At 28.7% G+C, this 23504-nt stretch overlaps 1 protein-coding gene across 2 annotated transcripts in view; it reads right to left on the bottom strand.

The window, feature by feature from the left end:
* Positions 1-23504, bottom strand: part of LOC107444435 (neural cell adhesion molecule 2-like) — a 204825-nt gene that overhangs the window by 23748 nt on the left and 157573 nt on the right. For both annotated transcript variants that reach the window (XM_071178773.2, XM_071178770.2), the window contains exons 5-7: positions 13381-13677; positions 8348-8638; positions 2598-2885 (exon numbers count right to left, since the gene is read on the bottom strand). In XM_071178773.2, the coding sequence (XP_071034874.2) occupies positions 2598-2885; positions 8348-8638; positions 13381-13677 (876 nt within the window). The remainder of the gene's footprint in view (positions 1-2597; positions 2886-8347; positions 8639-13380; positions 13678-23504) is intronic.

Genomic DNA, 23504 nt, shown 5'->3' with positions numbered 1-23504 from the left:
GCCAAAGGACATTTTATGCTTTAATTTTAAACCAAAGATAATATCTTACTAAAATTAGTTGTTGGAACTTTGAAGTAGACAGGCAGCTTAAATAATTTTTTTAAAAAAAGGCTATTTAACTTTTTAATAAATTATTTGTTTGGAGAGATTTTTAGACCTTCATAAAAATTAGGAAATTAATGAAGAACTCTTATATTTTGCATAATTTTAGTCTGAAAATTTTGCATTAGAGTAATCTTTTGAATAATAAAAAATAAATCGCGATAACTTTGCATTTAGACATAACTTTTCTCAATATATATGTCTTGCACCTATTCATACAGTACCGCTCAAAAGTATCAGTACACCTAGAAACTTATAAAAAAATAGCAAAATTCAAAGTGTCATAACTTCTTTAAAAATGATCAAAAATGCTTCTGCTTTAGCTCATTTTGAAGCTTAAAATCGCTACTTTTATGTACTCTAATTTTTTTTAATTAATATATTTTGCAACTATGTACAATTACACTCTAAACAATCATAGAAAATTTTATTAATTTTTTGTGAAGTTTGACGCGATGTACGGGCATAAAGGGGTTAGATATTGTTAATTTTTATTATACCATTGAAAAATTTGGACTTTTAGCTTTCATTTAAAAAGAAAATTCCAAAAAAGCATGTTTTTTGACGAAGTTATTGTCAAATAAAAAAAAAAGGTTTTTTTTTCAGAATTTAATGATATTTCAGCAATTATAATGAATTTTAGTGTAATTATAATATGATATGAAAATTTTTTAATTAAAATAAATTAAAATTTAATATTTCTCGATAATATTATTTCATAATTTCTTATAACAATTTTAACTTTTTTTTTGGAAAATATAATAATGAAATAAGAATCAACGTTTACAATTAAATATTTTGAAATTTATTTTTTCGTATTTTTCTCAGAAAAAATTTGAAAACAAAAATGTATGTACATTTTTGTTTTCAAATTTTTTTTTATTTGACAATAACTTCGTCAAAAAACATGTTTTTTTGGAATTTTTTTTTAAATGAAAGCTAAAAGTCCAAATTTTTCAATGGTATAATAAAAATTAACAATATCTAACCCCTTTGCGCCCGTACATCGCGTCAAACTTCACAAAAAATTAATACAATTTTCGATGATTGTTTAGAGCGTAATTGTTCATAGTTGCAAAATATATTAATTAAAAACAATTAAAGTACATAAAAGTAGAGATTTTAAGCTTCAAAATAAGCTAAAGCAGAAGCATTTTTGATCATTTTTAAAGAAGTTATGACACTTTGAATTTTGCCATTTTTTTATAAGTTTCTTGGTATACTAATACTTTTGAGCGGTACTGTATGTACTGTATGTTTAATGTAACAGCTTCTACGAACTGTAACAAACTGACAACAGTTGATAAATGGCCTATAATTTCCTAAATAAACTGTTCGATATTATTCAGTATCGTAAGGCCTTAAAAATCTATTACGACAGTCCATATATTAGGTACCTCTGTTAATATATTAGGCACCGTTTAACACATTACCAGTAATGCTTTCTACCACAGATAGTAATCATCACTGACATGAATAATAGTTTGACAATATTTATGGCACCCCAGATTGGAATTGTAGTTTCATCGAATTGTACTCTTGGAATTGTTACTTAGTTTTCGAAGAACAGTCTCAGAGAAGGTTATGTAAAGGAATTTGGAAAATTAATGTATTCTTATATTTTTTGGTTACATTACAATGCTTTGAAATCATCTGTGTTAAAATATTTTTAAAACAAATTAACCAACTTCCTTCCAGAGATTACTGGCTAAAGTCCAATTCCAAGCATTAAAATATAATTTTTGAAAACATAGGTCATATTTCATTTATTTTTCTTTTTATTCTTGAATAATGATTTATGATTACTTAATCTAGTGATTATCCTTATAAACTCGTTGATTACTCTCGTAATAGCACTCAAATTCAATATTTGATTATTTAATAGAAAATTTTCGAAAAAGTAAAAATCGTTTAGCTACAAATCTTAACAATTAGCTGTAAATATAGTCATGCATTTAAATAACATTATTTTTGCATGATTAAGTTGCATTAGTAAAAAAGTATTTTAAAGCATTCAGCATTCATCATTGTGTTAGGTGGTATTAGTTAATACAGAATAAGAAATCTCTGAAAATTAAAAAAGTAGATTTTGGTCAATTATTTCGGTTTGATGAATGTAAAGTTAACACATACAAATGTTATAACTTATTACTGCTTTTAAATAAAACGAGCTGTATTGCAAACCATGCAGGAGCAAAATATTAAAAACAAAACGGCTGTAGTGCCTAAGAAGAAGAAGAAGAATTACGTCACTCTGAACTTTCGTACTTGAACTTGTCGAATGTTATGTGAAATGAAAAATCAATCTTGTAAAATAGAATTAACTTAAATATTTTTAAGATGAATAAGAAAGAAACATAATATGTTTCAAGGTAGCTAATATGAGAATAGAAGAGTATACTTAAATAAAGAAAAATACTCGGAACCCACTAACAAGTCTATAACAGCTAATAAATCTAATCTAAACATTCAATTTTGAGCATTAGTATACACACCAGCCGTAATAACAGTGAACACACATGGCTCTCTTTGAATACCCACGCCGTTGCTGCTGGAGCATGTAAGAGTTCCGTAGTCGTAATCTGTTTTGGCAGTGACCGTTGCAATACTACGAGTACCTTCATTCACAAAAGGAACATCTTCAATATTCTCTCCGGACTTGTTGAAACTCCACGTGAACGTGATATCAGTTGGATCAGCGTCCACTTCACAAATAACTTTGACCTCTTCATGCTTTGTTGCACCGTAGAGTATTTTTTGCCCCGGGACGCAAACTGGAGAATCTGAAAAGAAAAAATTCGCAATGTATTTATTCTACCAACATTGTTGGGTTAAAAGAATATGCACAACATACAATTACGCTGCATTTACATCAATGTGCGCATTATAAGCTCAAGCATTTTAATGTAGATATTACAACCAATCGTTTTGGAATACGTTAGGGGCAATAATATCATTCAAATATAATATATCCTTAAAAAGTAACCAATAAAATAAAATAAAAAGTATTGTTCACATTAATCGTTTCTGATTTTAATCACAAATTATTATGGTTTAGCTTGATTAAAAACTTAATTTGCTTAAAAATATACAAATTGGAAATAACAGTCAACATGGTTCAAGCGCTCAAAAATAGGAGCCCCATTTCAAGACTTTCCAGATGTAGATGAGAAGAAACAAAAGTAGTTTGAAATATAAATTTTTTTTCTCCAAATTACTTCTGTTTTTCCTCATTCACATCTGGCGAGGCTTTCAAATTAGCGTCTATTTTTAACGATTGAAACACGTGAACTGTTATTTCCAATTTGTATATTTTTGAATTTGAATATTTTTGCTTTTAATTAAGTAATATCTTAACGCTTCAGTTTCTTGGGATTATTTATTTTATATCATGGTTTAAATTTAGCAAAAACCAGGTTAAGTTTAACTTTATTTTCTATTATTATAAACTTGAACTGAACTTGTGAGATTGCACCTTGTTTATTTTTTCAAATTAATATGCGTAGCTGGTTCCGGTTGAAAAATACATTAATAAAAAAAAGTTTATTCACAGAAGATAAAAATAATTATAATCTATAACAATTACTAAGTTTTTAAAATATTTTTTAAATCAGTTTACTGAAAACTCAAAAATTAAAAACAAATCACATGTTTATTAATATAAATTAATGTAACTTTTAAGAACTTCAAAGCAGCTATTTATACATTCAAAGAAATATCATTTAATTAGCTACTCAAAGACCTTTGTATCAAACATATTTACTTTCATTTTGCACAACTAAGTCCGGAATGTTTTAGTAATATTTTATTGTTCAGACAATAAAATATAATTAAAAAATTTGGTTCTCTGCAATTTTAATATAAAATGATTTGTCCTCAATTCTCTTTTTGCATCTAAAAGAGTATTATGAATAAACATTGGACTAGGATTATTTTTACATAACTTCATGTAGATTGTATCAATAATGAAAACTCACATACTTATTTATTTTGAAATGTACTTTTACTTTTAGGTAAGATTTAAACAATGAAAAGGATATCGTTCGTTGATGGAATACTCATTATTTACTTGTTGATGGTATTTAGAAAAAGATCTTTAACAAAAGAAACCTAATTACTCTTAGAAGAATGTCTAAGCTCATTTAGGGTTTGTTCTATTTTAATGATAAAGAAACGATTTCGAACAATTCGTTATGAGAGTCTACGCTAATTAGGATTAAAATTATTTTAATTCTTTGAAGAAAGAGAATTGTAAGAATAAAGAATCATTGAAGATATAGAATTAAGCATTCGAATTCTTGAATATAAATTGCAATGGTATAGATTACAATTTTTGATCTTGAAATGTAATTCTTATTTCTTTATTTCGGTGCTGCTTTCTAATAAGAAAGAAAAATAAGAGCCATTATTGAAGAAGCTATTTTGAAAACTACGCTGAAAGAATTCCTATCTTTGAATTTCAGAACATTTAAAATGAGTTTTAAAGGATACGTGATTCCTAAAAAACTGCTTCTTTACCATTTACACATTATTACTTATTACTTTTGTGTTCACTCATTTCATTAAATGTATGCATTTGAAGGAAATTTTTTGAAATTTAATTTCCAGCAATTGCTTAATATGATCTTGTATATGAGCATATATTTTTAAGACATTCATAAATGATCTTAACAAAAATTAGTTGTAATTAAAATTGGTTTTGATACTATTCTTTCGAATTTTTGTCTAAAATGATTTTCTGGATATGAATATGATTGTACTGCTCTTTATAACCAAAAATATTTTGAGAGTATTCAACGCCCTATAATTTTAACTTTTTGATTACATCATGGTCATGAATTCAATTTAAAAGGTGGTAAAAATATTACTGTTACTGTTGGAATTCTAATAACTGTGCTAAGTAACTGAATTTTCCTGAAAAAACAGAAAAAAGCATTTCTAACAAGAACCCGTGGCAATATCTTTTAAGACTTTTAAAACACAAAAAAATGGAAAATGACTTTTTCTTACCATATATATATATATATATATATATATATATATATATATATATATATATATATATATATATATATATATATATATATATATATATATATATATATATATATATATATGTGTGTATATATATATATATATACAGGGTGGTCCCGAATTCATGGTACAAACTTTAATGGTAGGTACAGGACATTGTAACAATGATTTATTGTATAGGAATGTATAGTCGCAAGTGACGCGGTGAGGCGTAAACAGGGGAAATAAAAGGAAAGAGAAATGGAGTGATTCTGTTGGTATCATTGCCGGTAGAGGGCAGTAGATGTCTAGCCGCCGTTGAAAATGATGCATCGCAGTAGGGAAAAGCGCCATTCACAATTGTGCTGCCGTAGACGATGGGTGACTTTACGTATGCAGAAAAAGCAGGCATGCATTACATGTACGGCCGTGCAAATGGTAACGGCAGATCTGCGTTACGAATGTATCGCGAATGTATCCTGATCGACGAATGCCGGATCATAGAATTTTTCAACGGTTGCATCGTCAACTTTGTGAAACAGGTGCGTTCGACATCAACAGACATGACGCTGGTCGATTAAGAGCTGTACGCACTCCAAGGCTGGAAGAAAGCATCTTGAACACTCTGGCTGATAGACCCGAGTCAAGCACAAGAACTGTTGCGCGTGACGTAGGTGTGAGTCATCAGACTGTATGCAGAGTGTTAAACGAAAATCGCTTACACCCCTTCCATTTTCAGAAAGTACAAGCATTGAATCCGGCAGATTATCCTCTCCGCGTGAACTACTGCCTGTGGGTGATGCAGCAATGTGCGTTGCAGCCGGATTTCGTAGGTGATGTGCTATTTACAGATGAAGCGACATTTTCACGCGAGGGTGTCTTTAATGCGCACAATTCCCATGTGTGGGCAACCGATAATCCACATGCAACGCGTCCACATGCGTTTCAACAACGTTTCTGTATTACTGTGTGGGCTGGTATTGTGAACGACTCTTTGATTGGCCCATACTTACTACCCACGCGACTCAGTGGCGGAGGCTGTCTTATTTTTCTGAAAGAAGTGTTACCACAACTGCTGCATGTTGTTCCGATCGCCATTCGTAACCGCATGTGGTTTCAGCACGATGGGGCGCCAACACACTTCAGCATTGATGTACGGAATTACCTGAATGCCACGTTTGGTGCTCGATGGATTGGGCGTGGTGGACCAATCCCTTGGCCACCCCGATCTCCCGATTTATCGAGCCTCGATTACTTTTTATGGGGACATCTAAAGCATCTTGTTTATGAGACTTCCAATTGACTCAGATGAGGATCTCGTCGCTCGCATATCTGTAGCTGCTGCACGTGTGCGTGAAATACCAGGCATCTTTGAACGTGTACGCCAATCGCTCCACCGACGCTGTCAAGCATGTATCGCTTCTGGTGGACGCAATTTTGAACACTTACTGTAAACATGACACTTGTCAACAAGGCTTTCAATAAAATCTTAGTTTTTCCTTCCGGCCGTTATTTCTCCTGTTTACGCCACACCACGTCACTTGCGACTATACATTCCTATACAATAAATCATTGTTACAATGTCCTGTACCTACCATTAAAGTTTGTACCATGAATTCAGGACCACCCTGTATATATATATATATACATATATATATATATATATATATATATATATATATATACAGGGTGTCTCAGTTAAGCGTTTCAGAACTTCTAAGAGGGGTAGGGGGCATCTAAACGACTCGAAATCATATAGCAATGTGGGGTCGGAAATGCTTTCCTGAAGCGGTGACGTACACAGAAGCACCATAAAGAAAAGAGACCGTAAGGGAAAAATCGCTATAATAATACATTGAAAAAATTATATGGCACATGGGCCAAAGTAAGTGTTCGAAGTTTTTGCCAAAGGCTACAATGTGCACCTCACATCTCCGGCGCATGGACATTCGAACATTCTGCAATACTCCAGGCATATCACGCAGGCAGCTACTGCGATTCTTTCAACCAGCATTATTAACAGGGGTGTCATAAACCATCGTTTTCATTTGACTCCAGAAATCAAGACATGATAGGTCGGGTGACCGAGGAGGCCATATAATTTTTTCAATGTATTATTATAGCGATTTTTCAGTTACGGTCTCTTTTCTTTATGGGGCTTCTGTGTATGGTGCACCGCTTCAGGAAAGCATTTCCGACCCCACATTGCTATATAATTTCGAGTCGTCAGAATGCCCCCTACCCCTCTCAGAAGTTCTGAAACGCTTAACTGAGACACCCTGCATATATATATATATATATATATATATATATATATATATATATATATATATATATATATATATATATATATATATTAAAAATAATATTGGATACCTGCTAGTGACGTCATCATTTGGTCATTGTTTTAAATCGTGGCATTCGTCTGTTCAGAAGCCAATCAGATTCGACATACGCGCGTGACGTTGCTTGATCGATTGTCCAATTAAATCCGATTAAAATCACACGATTAGACATAATCACTTCACTTCTTATCGCGTTTCATGTTCTCATTTACTAGTTTCTTTGCTGTCTGCTTATGGTATTAAGCATTTTAAGTGTATTATAGGAGTAATAATTTTACAAAGATTTACAGCTTTTCTGCCTACTCTTTCCTTATATACCATTTAATATAACCTAAAAAGCATTGTAAGTGTAACGCGCCATTACAATAATACATTCAATGCACATGCTATTACAATAAATGCTATTACAATCAAGGTACATGCTGTTACACTTCAGGACTCACTATTCATACTGAAAGGATGAATAAAGAGTTCTAAAATGAACAGTTTCGTGTTTAACACTGAATGTGGACTGAAACAGTAAACTAAATTTTTACTAACTTCGTGTAAGAAGTTTTACAATCAATAAAAATTAAAGCTGAAACTGCAACAATAGTGTATAATGCTTAACACCAGGGGTTTTTTTAAAAGAGGATCTCATGAATTCAAAAATATTATGATATAAACATTTCTGGACAAGAATACGAAAATTACGCTTTTAGAATCAGCATAAATGCTTCAAAGTTAATTCCGTTATAATCGCAATGTTGTCTACAATAATCCGATGCCATGTTTCCTGAGGTGGATCGTAGTCTATTATGACATTCTTCTTTATATAGATTTTACTTGTTTGTCTCGCGTATGAATGTATATGTCGTTATTGATATTTAAATCGTAAATATACTTACATTGTATTGATAAATAGAGAGGTTTACTTTCTCCCATTCCTTCTGAGTTGGAAGCAGAACAGGTATAATGGCCTCTGTTTGTCCTTTGAACTTTCTGAAGAACTAATGATTGATTGCTAATTATGAGCCCTGCAGAAACATTGGTATGTAATTCTCTTCCTTCAAAGGCCCATCCAATTTCAGTAACCCAAGGATTGGCACGAATGTCACATTCCATATACACATCGTTTCCTTCTTGAATTCGGAAATGGCGCAATTTGCTTCCTAGTCGTAAGACCAGCTGAGGCACATCTAAAAGACGAATTACGCAATTAATAAGACAACACCTTCCTTTAACAGGAAGAAGATTGATGAAATTTAAGGGTCCTATTGCCAAAAAAATTACTTAAATATCTTAATATTGCTAACACTGCTTATATATATATATACACTCCATAACAAAAAAATCGACGCACCAAGAACGCACTAAGACGCGCAAAATTGACGCTCGATCAGGCTGGAATGGTGCCGACTGGGGACGTATAGTCTTTAGCGACGAATCCCGTTTCCAACTGTGTTTTGACGAACATCGAAGACGTGTTTGGAGACGCACAGGGCAGAGGGGGGATCCTACCTTCACTATTGCACGCCGCACTGGCCCTCAACAAGGCATTATGGTCTGGGGTGCCATTTCCTTTGACAGCCGGACCCCTTTGGTCGTCATTAGAGGTACACTTACTGCACAGCGGTACGTCGAAGACATCCTAAGACCTGTTTTGCTACAGTTCCTTTCGCCGCGCCCTGGGCTGGTTTTTCAGCAGGACAATGCCAGACCACATACGGCACGTGTTGCTATGAACTGTCTGCAAGCTTGTCAAAATCTTCCTTGGCCTGCCAGATCACCAGATCTCTCTCCCATCGAGCATGTCTGGGATATGAGGGGAAAGCGATTGCATCTGGCACGGAATGTTGATGATCTCGTTCGACAATTGGATTGAATTTGGCAGGAAATACCGCAAGAGACCATCCGGAAGCTTTATCGGTCTATGCCACACCGTGTGGCAGCTTGTATCCAGGCTAGAGGCGGGTCAACTCCTTATTGAACTTGTTACTGTGACTTTGCAATAAATTATTCAATTATTCTGAAATTTTAATCATTTCCTATTCTGTACATTGTCTTCCTATCCACCAATTTTCGTTCCAATCGGACAACTCCTGCTTGGTGCGTCGATTTTTTTGATATAGAGTGCATATATAACTAAACAGAGTTAACACAGTGTAATTATATAACAATGTTAATATTTCTTAAACTGTTTACATTTTAAACTGTATATATATATATATATATATATATATATATATATATATATATATATATATATATATATATATATATATATATATATATATATATATATATATATATATATATATATATATATATATATATATATATATATAATATTATATTCAACTAAGTCTTGTGTGAAAAAAAAAGTTAAGAAAATTTTCTTAAATCTTTTCTTACATTAAAATGATACATTACATCTCTTTTTCGAGATGCTTACTTTGCTCCAATGAGGAAAATACCGATAAAACATGCACTCCATCAGTTTTTCTTTCGTACCATTTCATCATTTTGTTAAAACTATGGTTATTAAAATTGATTCAACTTAAAGTTTATTCTGATTGGTTCTGTGCTTTCAAATTGAATAATGGTATCCAAATATATCGGTTCGCGTTCACTATGGTTTTTTTATCACAGCAAAATGCTCAATTACAAATTAGTATTTTAATTAAAGTATATTAATATTTATTCCTAAATGAGGCTTAAATTGAAATTAATTTCAGTCTGGTTTTAGTTCTACCTTTCCGAGTTGAAATAAAGAACTACTTAAAACGTTATCAATCTTGTCTATGCTGGCCCCAAAGCATGTCCGCACTATTCCCGCGCATAGAGGCTAGTGTGTGCTAAAGCAACCTTTTGAAATATATTATAAGAAAAATAAACAAATTTGTAATTCCAGATATAAACTAGAATGCAGGTAAACGTCCAAATTATTATTGAAAAAATAATACCTGAGTTAAAAATTATAATGGCTTTCTGATAAATTTGTAAAAAAAGTTCACAGTATGTCCCTATCCCCTATTTTTTTTGTTATGTTTAAAAAGAGATTTGATGATACATATATTTATAATTCTTCCATATCTACTTTCTCTTCCAGTCATCTTTATAGTATTTTTACTCTTAAGATTTAGATGATATTATCAAGTACAGACGAAGAAAAAAAGTATCTTCTCTATTACATATCACGGAGAATGTGATTGTCGTGCGTCATTATTTTCAATTAGGAGAAAAGACAAATAAAGATAAAGCAAATAGAGGCTTTTTAGGGAAATCAAATAGGGACTTCATCAGTTTTTCAGTTTAATAAAAGTTTTCCTTTGATATATATAGTAGCCCTGAAGTTAGGGAAAATTTCAGCTGTTACAGTTAAATTTGTTAATTGAAACAAATAGGGTAATTAGTATAAGTTTTTTTTTCAATAAAAATTGAAATATAAATCAGGACAGGTAATATTTAATGATATTTCTTAACATTACAAGTTTTAATAAAACTACTGTCTTAATAAAAAAATACTTTTTTCCCTAAATTAATTGTAAATAATAGAGATGTGATTTAGAGAATAGTGACGTATTGTTGAGAGGAAAAGTTTGCAAAAAAAAACTTTTTGGGAAGAAAACTTTTGTAATATATTATCACAAAGAATAATTTTTGAAAATAAATAAACTGGGAAAGAAATTTATTTCTAAAGAAGTATAAAATTGAATGGCAGTCGCAGGGAAATTTTGGTACGTTAGACTATTTTTTTTGCAAACTTCAAAACATTTTTTTAAAAATAGAAACCTACTCGTTAGATAGGATTAATTATACTCTTCCTCTTGACTGCATCGATATACAATTTTTACCCTTATTTTTTCTTATTTTGGCAACGATTTCTTACTCAATACAAGCTTGAATTTTCTCAACTGGTGTAATAAATTGAAGGTGCAAGAGCTATTAAGCGAACATGGAACATGGTGTTAATTTTTTTTATTCTTTTCTTAGATTTTCTACTTTTAACACACTGAAAAAAAATATTGCACTGACATATTTAGGTCAATGCTGGCACATATTTATGTCACTTTTACTGTCCTGTATTTTTCATTACTTATCGTAAGAGGAAAATAACTATATTTTATCAAAAAGATTGAATTTTTTTGTTCATCATGTATTCAATTGTTTAAAAAAAATTTGTAATATATTATCGAAAGAAAATTTAAAAAAAAAAGAATTTATTTTTGAAAAACAACATTGATTTGTTTCTAAGACAATGCTTTTGTTTCGGAAGTATTCTAACTTTAGAAACTATTTATGCTTACATTATGAATTACTTATATTAACATTAGATTTTACTTCATGTATTTTTATACAATACAATTTTGAGAAGATAGAATTTTGAACTATTTTTGTTTAAAAACTTATTTTACCAAAAAAATTTATTTATGAAACAATTTTTTAATAATTTAATTATATAAATTGTTATACTTTTAAAAATGTCCAACTTAAAGTTAAATTTCCCAGTTTTTAAAAACACATATAATTTATTTTTAGTAAAATAAATACTATTTAAAACAAATATATTAATGCCATTATTTAAAAAGTTTAAGAAAATAATATGGTTTTCTGATTATCAATGATTTCTAGAATTTTCACAATTCCTTTCCTTAACTTCGGAAATCATTTAGCATTTTAATGAAATTAAAATGAATTTTTGTTACAGAAATTTAAAAATAGATTTGAACAGTAATTTGGAAAAATTGATATGGTATTTGGATTTCCTAACAGTTAAATAAAAAATTAAATATAAAAATTTTTTTTTCGAAGTTTAGACTTTTTAAAAGGATTATCCGACAAATGAATTTCAGCACTTTTTTCGGATACAATAAAATTATTATTACTCTGTGTGTATTCAAAAATTATATTTATGTAGTGTATTTTTAGAAAATGCGAAACTGTTCCACCAGAAAATTAAAGTCACAGGATAATTTAAAAGTCAATAACGTAAACAACTTGTGTACAATGCACAAAAAAGTAAAAGTCCTGAATAACTAGTGATCTAATGACAAAATCTGCACTTGGTATGACTCAATTTTAATGGTTCGAGTACCCAAACTTAAGTATGCTAATTAATTTCAGCAAATGATACTTTAAACTTCGAAATCAGGCGCAAAACAAAATTTTCTGATTAAGCATGATTTTTTCATAGGCAGATATGGATTTTTAATTTGCCATTTGGCATTCCTCGCATTTCTAGTAATCACAATTTATTTAAATTATAATCACAGAAAATAAAGTGAAATGATATGGGTTGGAGTCTGCCTGCCGTAAGGCTAACCATGTGTGGTTTTGCGATTTTCCTTCTATGTAACGCAAATGCAGGTCATTTCCATCAAAAAAATAATAATAATAATTCCTCCAGAAAGGCAGATTTCTCCCTACACTTGATCCAAGAATTCCCTTATCTTCCGGATTGGTTTCAAAATTACGAAACTAGGGAGTTGAACATCGATAGTTGTTAACTAAAAATTGGGTCAGTTTTCCATCGACGGTTAAAAAATAAAATAAAATGATAATCGTATTAATCAAGATAGCAAAATAGAGACATATCTACCATTCCAGTGCATTCCCTACTCTTTTTTAATGTAAATTTTATGTAAAGTGTAATTTCCCAGTTTACTCTCACCCGGTATTCCCTAAACTTTTTTTAATATTTCTTAAATGAATAAAAGACATTTACGGATGTGCATTATTTTTCTTTGACAGCCTATTGAGCCAAAAAAGCACACTTCTAAGCGGACTTAGGTTACTTCAAGACCAACTGTCCAAAACTGGACAAACCAACAACCTCTTTCACCCGCACTGTCTGATGGGACTCTTTTCATCACCAACCACTCTAACTCTTCAAATGGTACTAAACTAAATATTATTAACTGTAAGTCATTGGACTTACAGTGTATTTCCAATTCCCACGTATCATCCAAAGCAGAACCAGCAATAAGGGGATTCTCCGCTCTACATGCAAGCGTCTTTCCGTTATCCTCAATGGATGGTCTGAATCTGAGGACACTGGTTGTGAAGTTGCCGTCCGTTGATACTGTATCTTTGTTGTGTTTCAGTCGAGTTGTACCCATCCACCAAGATATGACGGCAGGTGGTTTTGAACCAGCACTTTTGCACAAAAGATCCTCAGGTTTATCTGCCGACATAGATCTTGGCCCTCCGTCCAGCTTGACTGAGACAGGCCGAACTAGAATAAACAACAATGCGGTAAATATATTTATAGTGAACACTACAACAATTATTATTAAACACTTTTTGTATGTGATTTATAATGAATTAAATTCATAAAGGGTGAGAAAACTAACTAATTACTTAAAACAGCGGTTCCCAAATCAGTGTTCCACGAAATCCTAAGGTTCCAAGGCAAGATCACAGGGGTTCCGAGAGTTACGACTTTCTTTTTAATCAGTTATTTTTAAACTTGAAATTAAATTTATGTCTAATTAATAATGCATACTCATTTAATATTGCTGCTATTTTTATGAAATTATTTGATTAAAAAGCTTGTGTAAAAAGAAAATTCAAAAATTTTTTATTCTGATAACAATATGATAAATGAATAATAAATGGATATGCATGTATGAAGAACTGCATTATTATTTCGCATCGAAATAAAATAAGCAAATTCAATAATGGAGAAGCATGTTTTTCTGATGACCAGCCTTTATTTTCGTCCACTTTCGTTCTTAATTTAAGGGAAATCATTTTTTAAGTCTCAATAGTGCACCAAAATCAACTTAAGACCTGAACTAGATCCCGCCTTAGAGCAGTTAATTCAAGTGTTGACGCAAAACCTAATTTTTACAACCGCTTTGATAAAGCATTATGTTGAACAAATCTCGTTAAACTAAATATTTTCAAAATACTTAATAAAATTTAGATCATAACATTTCAAAAAAATTAATAGTCTTTCTCTAATTCTTTAAAATGTTGACAATTGCTAATGGAATTGATTAAACTTCGGGGTTCCGCCAAAATAAGGTTCATCATTTAGGGTTCCACAGCTAGAAAAGTTTTTGAATTGCTGGCGTAAAAAAAATCATTTTAAGATTTATTAATTAATGAAAATGTAATGAAATTTAGGGATGTTATCATTTTAACAAATAAGTAGGCAATTGAAACTTATGAATTTAAATGCTTCAAAGTGCTGAAAATAATAATAATTGGTTATATTTCGTTAAAGATTAACACCCAAATTGCATTCAATCTGGAATACATTCTGAGTGACGTTTTTACTAATACAACAGAAAATTTTAAAATGACGCATTAGGAATTAAATTAGTCCAGTAAAAAAATCAAAAAAATTTTTCATTGCTAAAAACGTAGACGTGCTCAATTTTCTGAAGCCATTATTTATCTTTTTAAGATAAATTCACCCGTTTGAAGTGCATTGTAATATATTAAAGAGAGCTTCTCAGAAATAAAAAAAATTCTATTGTATAAGATATATTTGATGCAGAATTTGGCAAATCTAACTTCAATACGTTGTTTTTTTAAAGAAGAAATTTTGTGCGGTTCTCCTTTATATTTGCAAAAACATATTAAAGTTACTAAAATTGTCTAAATAGTATTTTAATTTTGTGTTAAGACAAATATAAATTCTTGAAAAACTCATTTTTGTTCTTTATGAAGGAGACTTTTGTTTAAGAAAATATTTTATATCAGATTCAACTCAAATTGCACTGCGCAGCGTTTGCTTCAAACTAAGAAACCTTTGATACATATTAACTAAGAATATGATTCTTTTGTTATTCCCGCATCTATACTCATTAGTTTATTTTCATCAATATCATTCTCTCGGAGAGGTAAAATCATGGATGTCCAAAAGATGGCGCTGAGCCAACTGTGCTAAAGTAAACTAGTCTCCGGCAGCGAAAAGCATTTCTCACATTTTAAACTTATACAACTAAGATTTCTTTCCAGCCTTAAACTTAAGATACATAAATATATTTCAACGTTTTCCTTTTTCTTCTTATGCTAACATTAAAACCAAATATATTGTTTCAAAAATAGATTGCATTGAAAATCGATTGTTTTCATCTTAAACAAATTTAATTGCTTTCTTGACTTTTTTAAACAAAATTATCAAAAAGATCTTTGATAAGCAATGAAAATTTCGTTTTCTAGAAGATGTCATTAAATAATTATGAAAAATAAAACTGAATTATCGATAATTGTGCTATCTACTTTTATACAAAACATGCCGTCTGTTTGAAATAAAAATCTTTCAAATAGAAAAAAAATTCAATTAGCTTAATATTCTGTCTAAGAGCTAAGAAGAAAGTGCTTCTCAGAAAATGGAATCTGTTAATGAACTCATTTCTAGAAGAAGAGAAAATTGATTAAGTTGTTCATTAGCAAATTTTTTATTAATTATCAGAAAGTTTTTTATTACTAGAAAGACTTTTATATTAGAAGATCATCATTGTAAAGAATCAAAAATGATCCCAAATGTGGAATTTATCCAGTTTATTGAAAATGAAACAATAAGTAAAATATGGAATAATAGTATGCAAGTGAATCCGGTTTATCCATTTATGCAGACAATTTGTTAAAATAGCTTTTACTATAGTAGTTCGAATTCTTATAAAATATTCCTTGAAACTTTGTTGCAAAACACTTCTTGAAAATTCCTTGTAAGAAATTCCCTGTTAAATATCAATTGAAAGTTCTTTGTAAAAGATTCCCTGTTGAATATCCATTGAAAATTCCTTCGATAAGATTCCTTGTTAAATAACCATTGAAATTTATTGTAAAAGATTCCTGTAAAATATCCAATGAAAATTGCTTGTTAAGGATTCCCTGCTAAATATCCATTGAAATTCCATGTAAATGATTCCCAGATTAAGAATTCTTGTCCCGCTATTAACGTCGGAAAGTAACAATGAAGGGAATGAATTCAGAAAATAACAATAGCAACCTTATTTACCTAAAGTAGGGTAGCAGATAGCAGAGAGAGCAGCAGCATATCTTTTTTATTTTGCAAAAGTTTTTTTTTTATTTTTTTATTTTTTATTTTTTTTTTAAAGAAGCGAACACAAGGGAGCTATTTTATCTTGCACGTTCGTCATTTCTCAATGACGTTATTTGTAGTCATAAACACACAATTTATAAATTTATTTCTTAATAAACTCAAAAGATCAAGTTTATCGGAAGTTCTTTACAGCAGTTAAAATTTTGAAACTACCATCCACTTTCCCACCAAAAAACTACTGCCAACGTAAAAAGCGATAAATTAAATTTAGATTATAATATAATAAATCTAATAAATCTATCTAATAATCTAAATAATAAAACTAATAATAAATCTAATAAATCTATCCAATAATCTAAATAATAAGTCTAATAATAAATCTAATAAATCTATCTAATAATCTAAATAATAAGTCTAATAATAAATCTAAAGGAGCTTCCTTCTACAAACCAATATCTACCCAAAAAATATTTTAAGAAAAACATTGCTAGAAAATAATAGGGTTAAGTGAGTGAAAAGCATATACGTTATCAAAATCTATTGAATCACATGATTAAAAACTGCGATTAAAAAAAAAAAACTGATTTAAATACCGGAAGAAACTGGAAGGAGATGAAAGGCGATTGTCAGAAACGCCTCTAAATTTCTTCCGCCTATTAAACTGCTCTTTTTTTCCTTCTTCCGATCTCTTCTTTCTCAATATTAATTATTAATTCGCAAAGTTTTTATAAACTTTTTTACTTTTGCTTCATAAGTTTTATTTTTTTGCACAAACATTAATTTAAATCTAATTTTCACTAATGTGTACATACTGTGGGTCATCATTTGTGCTTTATTTGCTTGTTTGGTGTTATTGATTCATAAGAAAAAATATACTCTTTATTTATTTAAATTTTGACTTCACTTTTGAAAAAGAATCTAAAAATGTGCATTTTTTGTTCCATTGTGTATTAATATGCTTACACTATGTCATTTATTTGCGTTTTATTTGCAGATTTGGCGTTAAAGGTTGAGTAAAATATATCCTTCCTTCCTTTTAATTTTAACGTCATTTTTGACAAATAAACTAAAAAAAAATGCATATAGTGTGACAGCATGTGCTGTTATGCATATATTGTTCCATTTATTCAGACTTTACGTGTTATTTAGCTATATTTAAAAGTAGCGTAAAATATACAATTTCTTCATTTTTGACAAGGAATCTAAAAATACAGAGCAATTCAGAGATTTTATCAAATCAAAAATTATAACAGACAAGTTGTAATAAGAGTGCTTTAATAAAGGCAAAATAATTTTAATAAGTTTCTTATTATTACCAAATGTTAATATTTTATGCTCGTAGTGAAAGAATATAAAGTAAATATTCTTTACTCTAAACTTTACGGTTGGATGGACAGACTGATGCTGCCCATTGAATTAACAGTATTATTAGAATGAAATTCAATACATTACCATAATATTAGAATGAAAATTCGAGCAATGTATGACATAATGAATAATAAATTTTAAACATTTGTCTCCTTTGTTTTTAAGCATTTGTTGTTTATTCCAAGAACATAATTTAAGACTTTAATGTACAGGGCGCAAAATTAAAAACCGACTACCTTGAAAATCTTTTGATCTTATCATCGGATCTTCACGTTCTAGGACTCAATCCTCATGGTTTGAAGAGGTGACCTTAAATATGCTAATAAATTAGTGCAGATGTTTCAAGTTACGAAATCAGGCACAAATACGTAATTTCTTCTGAATAAACATACCTTTTTTGTTGTTGATGGATTCAGATTTCTGTCCCCCAAATTATGGGGGGTTAGTAGCAATCAGGGAAATATGCTCCGCATATTTTGGTCAGGAGAGCGGTACAAACTTTCGACCCCTTAATGTCAATTTTATTTTTGGATATTTCGCCATATCTCTGGAACATTTTAAAATAATTGAAAACTTTTTGCACCCAACTATAAAAGTCGTCAATTCCAACAAAATTCCATGAAAAATATAACTTCTAATAAATATTTATTCTTTTTTTATTTTATTTAATGATGGTCCAAAATATTTTGAATTAAACGTATAAAATTTTTGGATCATTTAGAAAAGTGTAATTTTACATTTCTGAATAAAAAATCGGTCCTGAGAAATTGAACTTTAAAAAGAACCCGTATTTTTACAATTTTAGCTCTTAGGAACTATTCACTCAAATTTTGTATTTTGCAATGAAAATTGCTCCCTTCAAAATCATGTAAAAATACAATACTTTTTATTTCAAAATATTTAAAACCGGTAATAAGTAAAATAGTAATAATTAATAAATATTTAGTAAGAGCTATATTTTTATTACAATTACCTTTAAATAAACGAATTTTATAGTTATGCTAAAAATTTTTTAATTCGCTTAAAAAGTTCTCTAGAGATGGTGAAATACGCTAAAAATAAAATTAACATTAAGGGGCCCAAACTTTGGACAGCTCTCCTGACCAAACCATATATTTTAGGGATCAGAAATCCAAATCCATTGAAAAAAAAGGTTCGTTTCATCAGAGAAAGCACGTTTTTGTGTCTGATTTTGTAACTTAAAATATCATCTGCACTAATTATTTAGTATATTTGAGTTTACCCACTGAAACCTTTAAGATGGACTCACAGAACCTGAAACTCCGTTCATTGGATAAAAAGTTAATCAGGGTGAACCGTTTTTCATTGTGAGCACTTTACTTGCTGACATACTCATTAAATTTGACTAATAATTATATTCGAATGAAAATGAACAAACGATATCTACGATGTGTATTCACATTCCGTACATCAAAAGAAAACTGTTAAAAAACAAAAAAAAATGTTGTAGTTATTTAATACGAGTTACTTTAGTTGCTGTAAGAATTTACTTGTTGGCTTATGATGGTGAAGTGGTGATAAAATGCTAAATTTTAGTATGCATTTACAAGTAAAAATAAAATAATAAAAAACATTTATTTAATATTTTAATTTTAATACATTTATTTTACACTAAAATATCCAAGACTATTATTATGTTTAAAAAATTATTGTTCAGTTTGCATGTTTAAATGAATACAGCGTCATCTATTAATTATAAAAATTTTTCTGAAGTGGCAATGCCTGTAATATTCACATCCTTAGTTGTGTAGTCAGTTTGTAGATGTCAATTACACTTACGCATTGAGCTTTTTGCTCTAAAACAAAACGATACAAAATAAAAATCATCTATATAAAATCAAGATTTTAATGTGCAATTTTAGAACCTAAAATGCATTGGGGAATTAAAGAAAAAATTAATAAAAGTAATTAAGTGAAGCTACTTATTGTTATAATTATATAGATTACCTATCCAACTCAGGTGGATTGTAAAAAAATGTTTAGAACGAAGCACAACACTCTGCTCTGAACCAGTATGGTTTATGATAGTTTACAAAGCGAAAAATCTTATTTCCTGATCAAAAATTGTTTGTAAAATGTTAAATATTTATGAATTAATTCTAAATGGGAATACATTTGCAATGATATGCTTTTATGTAAATGATGACATCTGAAGAAGTCAAAAATAATTATTTTTATCCTAAAAGGAGTTTGGTGTTTTGGAAGAACTTTCGATACCAGGCAGAAGTTAAGACTATATACATCTTCTCCATTTTTCTCTATCTTGAAATTACGTTCAAATATTTCTACTGGGAACAGTAACATCGTAGGCAAACGGAATTTTGAAAAGAAAAAGGATTGCCAAGGGAGAAATCTTGGTAATGCTCTCTCTTTCTGTTATAAGATATTTACATATAAAGAGGAAACCAGTAATGATTCGAAATGTTTCTTTGAAGTTAAAGCATGTAAAGACATTTGTTAAAACTTATTTTTTTAGGAGAATTTGGACGTAAATGTCTATGTAGGAAACATAACATATTTTTTTATCATTAACGCAAACCTATTTTATAAAGTTTTTGAATAAATTTTATGCTCTTGTTCTAAGAACATTAAAAATGTACGCGATATAGACATTTTAAAGAATTGGACTGAAAAAGGAAAAATGTCTGTTAGGAACTTATATCTTAAATAAATCTTGCAATTTAGGAGATTGAGATTTATTTGCAGTTTATATTGTTTCTAAAAAAAACAATTAAAACTTTTCCAAAGAACATTACATTTAATAAATGAGCAATTACAATGCCATACGCTTCAAATATACAGATATATGTATAAATTATCTTAGATTTGATTATAAAATTTATTTCATATAAGAATATCTCTTCTATCTATAAATTTTTTTTATCATTAAAACAACCCTATTTTATAGAGTTCCTGAAAAAATTTACGCCTTGTCTTATGGATGTTAAAAATGTATACTCTAAAGACATTTAAATAAGACTAAGCTAGAAAAGAGAAATATCAGTTAGGTTCTTGTAATATTTGATATAAAACTTGTTACACTTGTGATTGAGATTTATTCACAGATTACATTTTTTCTGAGAAAAAAAAAAGAATTAAATTTTTTACTAAGAACAAGATATTTAATAAATGACCAATTCCATTAATATACAATTCAAATGCATAACTTATCTTCTTTGATTTGATTAGAAAATTTATTTGATATAAGAAGAAAAAAATTGGGGGAAATATATTCATTTGAAAGAAATTATTTTAAAATCAAGAAATGCAAAGAATGTTTTAGAATTCAGAATGTTTCTTTGAAGTTAAAGCTTGTAAAGACATTTGTTAAAAGTTTTTTTAAGTTAATTTGTACGTAATTGTCTTTGCAGGATGTATTATTATCATTAACACAAGCATATTTTATAATCTTTTTGAATGAATTGAACACTGTTGTTTTAGGGAAATTAAAAGCATACACTGTATAGAAATTGAAAAATATTTGGACTAGAAAATAATTTTAGTTAAGAACTTGTATTATTTGAGATAATATTTCTTATTTAATGTTCAATCAACTAGTGGGGAAGAGTTTATTAGCATTTTATATTGTTGGTGGAAAAATAATTAAAATTTTTCCGAGGAACATGACATTTAGTAAATGAACAATTTAAATAACATGCATTTCAAGTATATAAATTAGCTTCTTTGATATGATAATAAAATTCATTGGACATAAGGAACTAATTATTTTTTATGGGAAATAAATACATTTGAATGACTATTTTTTAAAATTGAGTTAGCCAGTCATATAAATTCAATTGCAAGTAATATATGCCTAATAAAAAAAAACACAAAGAAATCAGTATAAAAAATTATTATAAGACGATTTAAATAACATCCATTTCAAGTATATAAATTAGCTTCTTTGATATGATAATAATATTTATTGGACATAAGGAACTAAGTATTTTTATGGGAAATAAATACATTTAAATGACTATTTTTTAAAATCGAGTTAGCCAGTCATATAAATTCAATTGCAAGTAATATATGCCTAATAAAAAAAAACAAAGAAATCAGTATAAAAAATTATTATAAGACAATTTAAATAACATCCATTTCAAGTATATAAATTAACTTCTTTGATATGATAATAAAATTCATTGGACATAAGGAACTAATTATTTTTTATGGGAAATAAATACATTTAAATGACTATTTTTTAAAATTGAGTTAGCCAGTCATATAAATTCAATTGCAAGTAATATATGCCTAATAAAAAAAACAAAGAAATCAGTATAAAAAATTATTATAAAACAATTTAAATAATATCCATTTCAAGTATATAAATTAACTTCTTTGATATGATAATAATATTTATTGGACATAAGGAACTAATTATTTTTTATGGGAAATAAATACATTTAAATGACTATTTTTTAAAATTGAGTTAGCCAGTCATATAAATTCAATTGCAAGTAATATATGCCTAATAAAAAAAACAAAGAAATCGGTATAAAAAATTATTATAAGACAATTTAAATAACATCCATTTCAAGTATATAAATTAACTTCTTTGATATGATAATAAAATTTATTGGACATAAGGAACTAATTATTTTTATGGGAAATAAATACATTTAAATGACTATTTTTTAAAATTGAGTTAGCCAGTCATATAAATTCAATTGCAAGTAATATATGCCTAATAAAAAAAACAAAGAAATCAGTATAAAAAATTATTATAAGACAATTAAAATAACATCTATTTCAAGTTTATAAAACTTCTTTGATATGATAATAAAGTTGATCGGATATAAGAAAATAATTATTTTTTTGTGAAATAAATACTTTAATGAACTATGTTTTAAAATTGCGTTAGCCAATCATATAAATTTAATTACAAGTAATGAATACATAGTAACCAAAAAACTAAGAAAATCTATATAAAATAGAGACTGTGAAAATGCATTATAGTCAATAGTTGTTTCTATACAGATAATATAGATAATGCATATCTTACAAAATTTAATTTTTGCAAATTTTATTTAAAAATTAAGCATGAAACTTAAGATTTTGATACGTAATTTGAAAATTACTTTTTTATTTCCTTCAAAATTCTTTCTCGTGGAAATTTCATGTTATTTAATAATTATAAACCAGAATTGAAAAAAAAATTAGAGCAACAAGTTCCTTACGAGAAGGTTTACAGCTTTCTTTTTAAATTATTTGATAACAATGAAAATTTCAGAAAGAAAAGGTTAAAAAAAATATCGTTAATCGTTAACATCAAAAAATAATATTAAATTTAATTAAGTAGCTATAACAGTGAATTATAATTAATAGTTAATTAATAATAAATTAAATATAACTAATTTCAAAACAATAAATTTAATAATTAATTTACTAGATTTTGTCACTTTCTAAATTTACACTTTCTGATATTTAAATTGTTCAGAAATTATTAAAATGACTTTATTTCAAAAGTGTATGTTCTCAAACATGTAACATAGAAAAGAAATGCGGAAAAGTTTAGAAAATTCAATTTATTAGAACATTGTACCTGAACCAACTTAAATATAACATCATATTTTAATAAGAATAAAAAAATATAAACTGTATTTTTTTTCAGTCAAAGAAAGGTCGATTGAATTATTTCTCGGTTATTGATC

This window comes from Parasteatoda tepidariorum, chromosome 3 (genome assembly GCF_982258835.1).
Source record: "Parasteatoda tepidariorum strain Cologne lab strain chromosome 3, Ptep-v5.0, whole genome shotgun sequence".
Classification (NCBI taxonomy): domain Eukaryota; kingdom Metazoa; phylum Arthropoda; class Arachnida; order Araneae; family Theridiidae; genus Parasteatoda; species Parasteatoda tepidariorum.
Note: the sequence above shows the minus strand (reverse complement) of the source record. Positions and strands in the feature narration are given on the sequence as shown.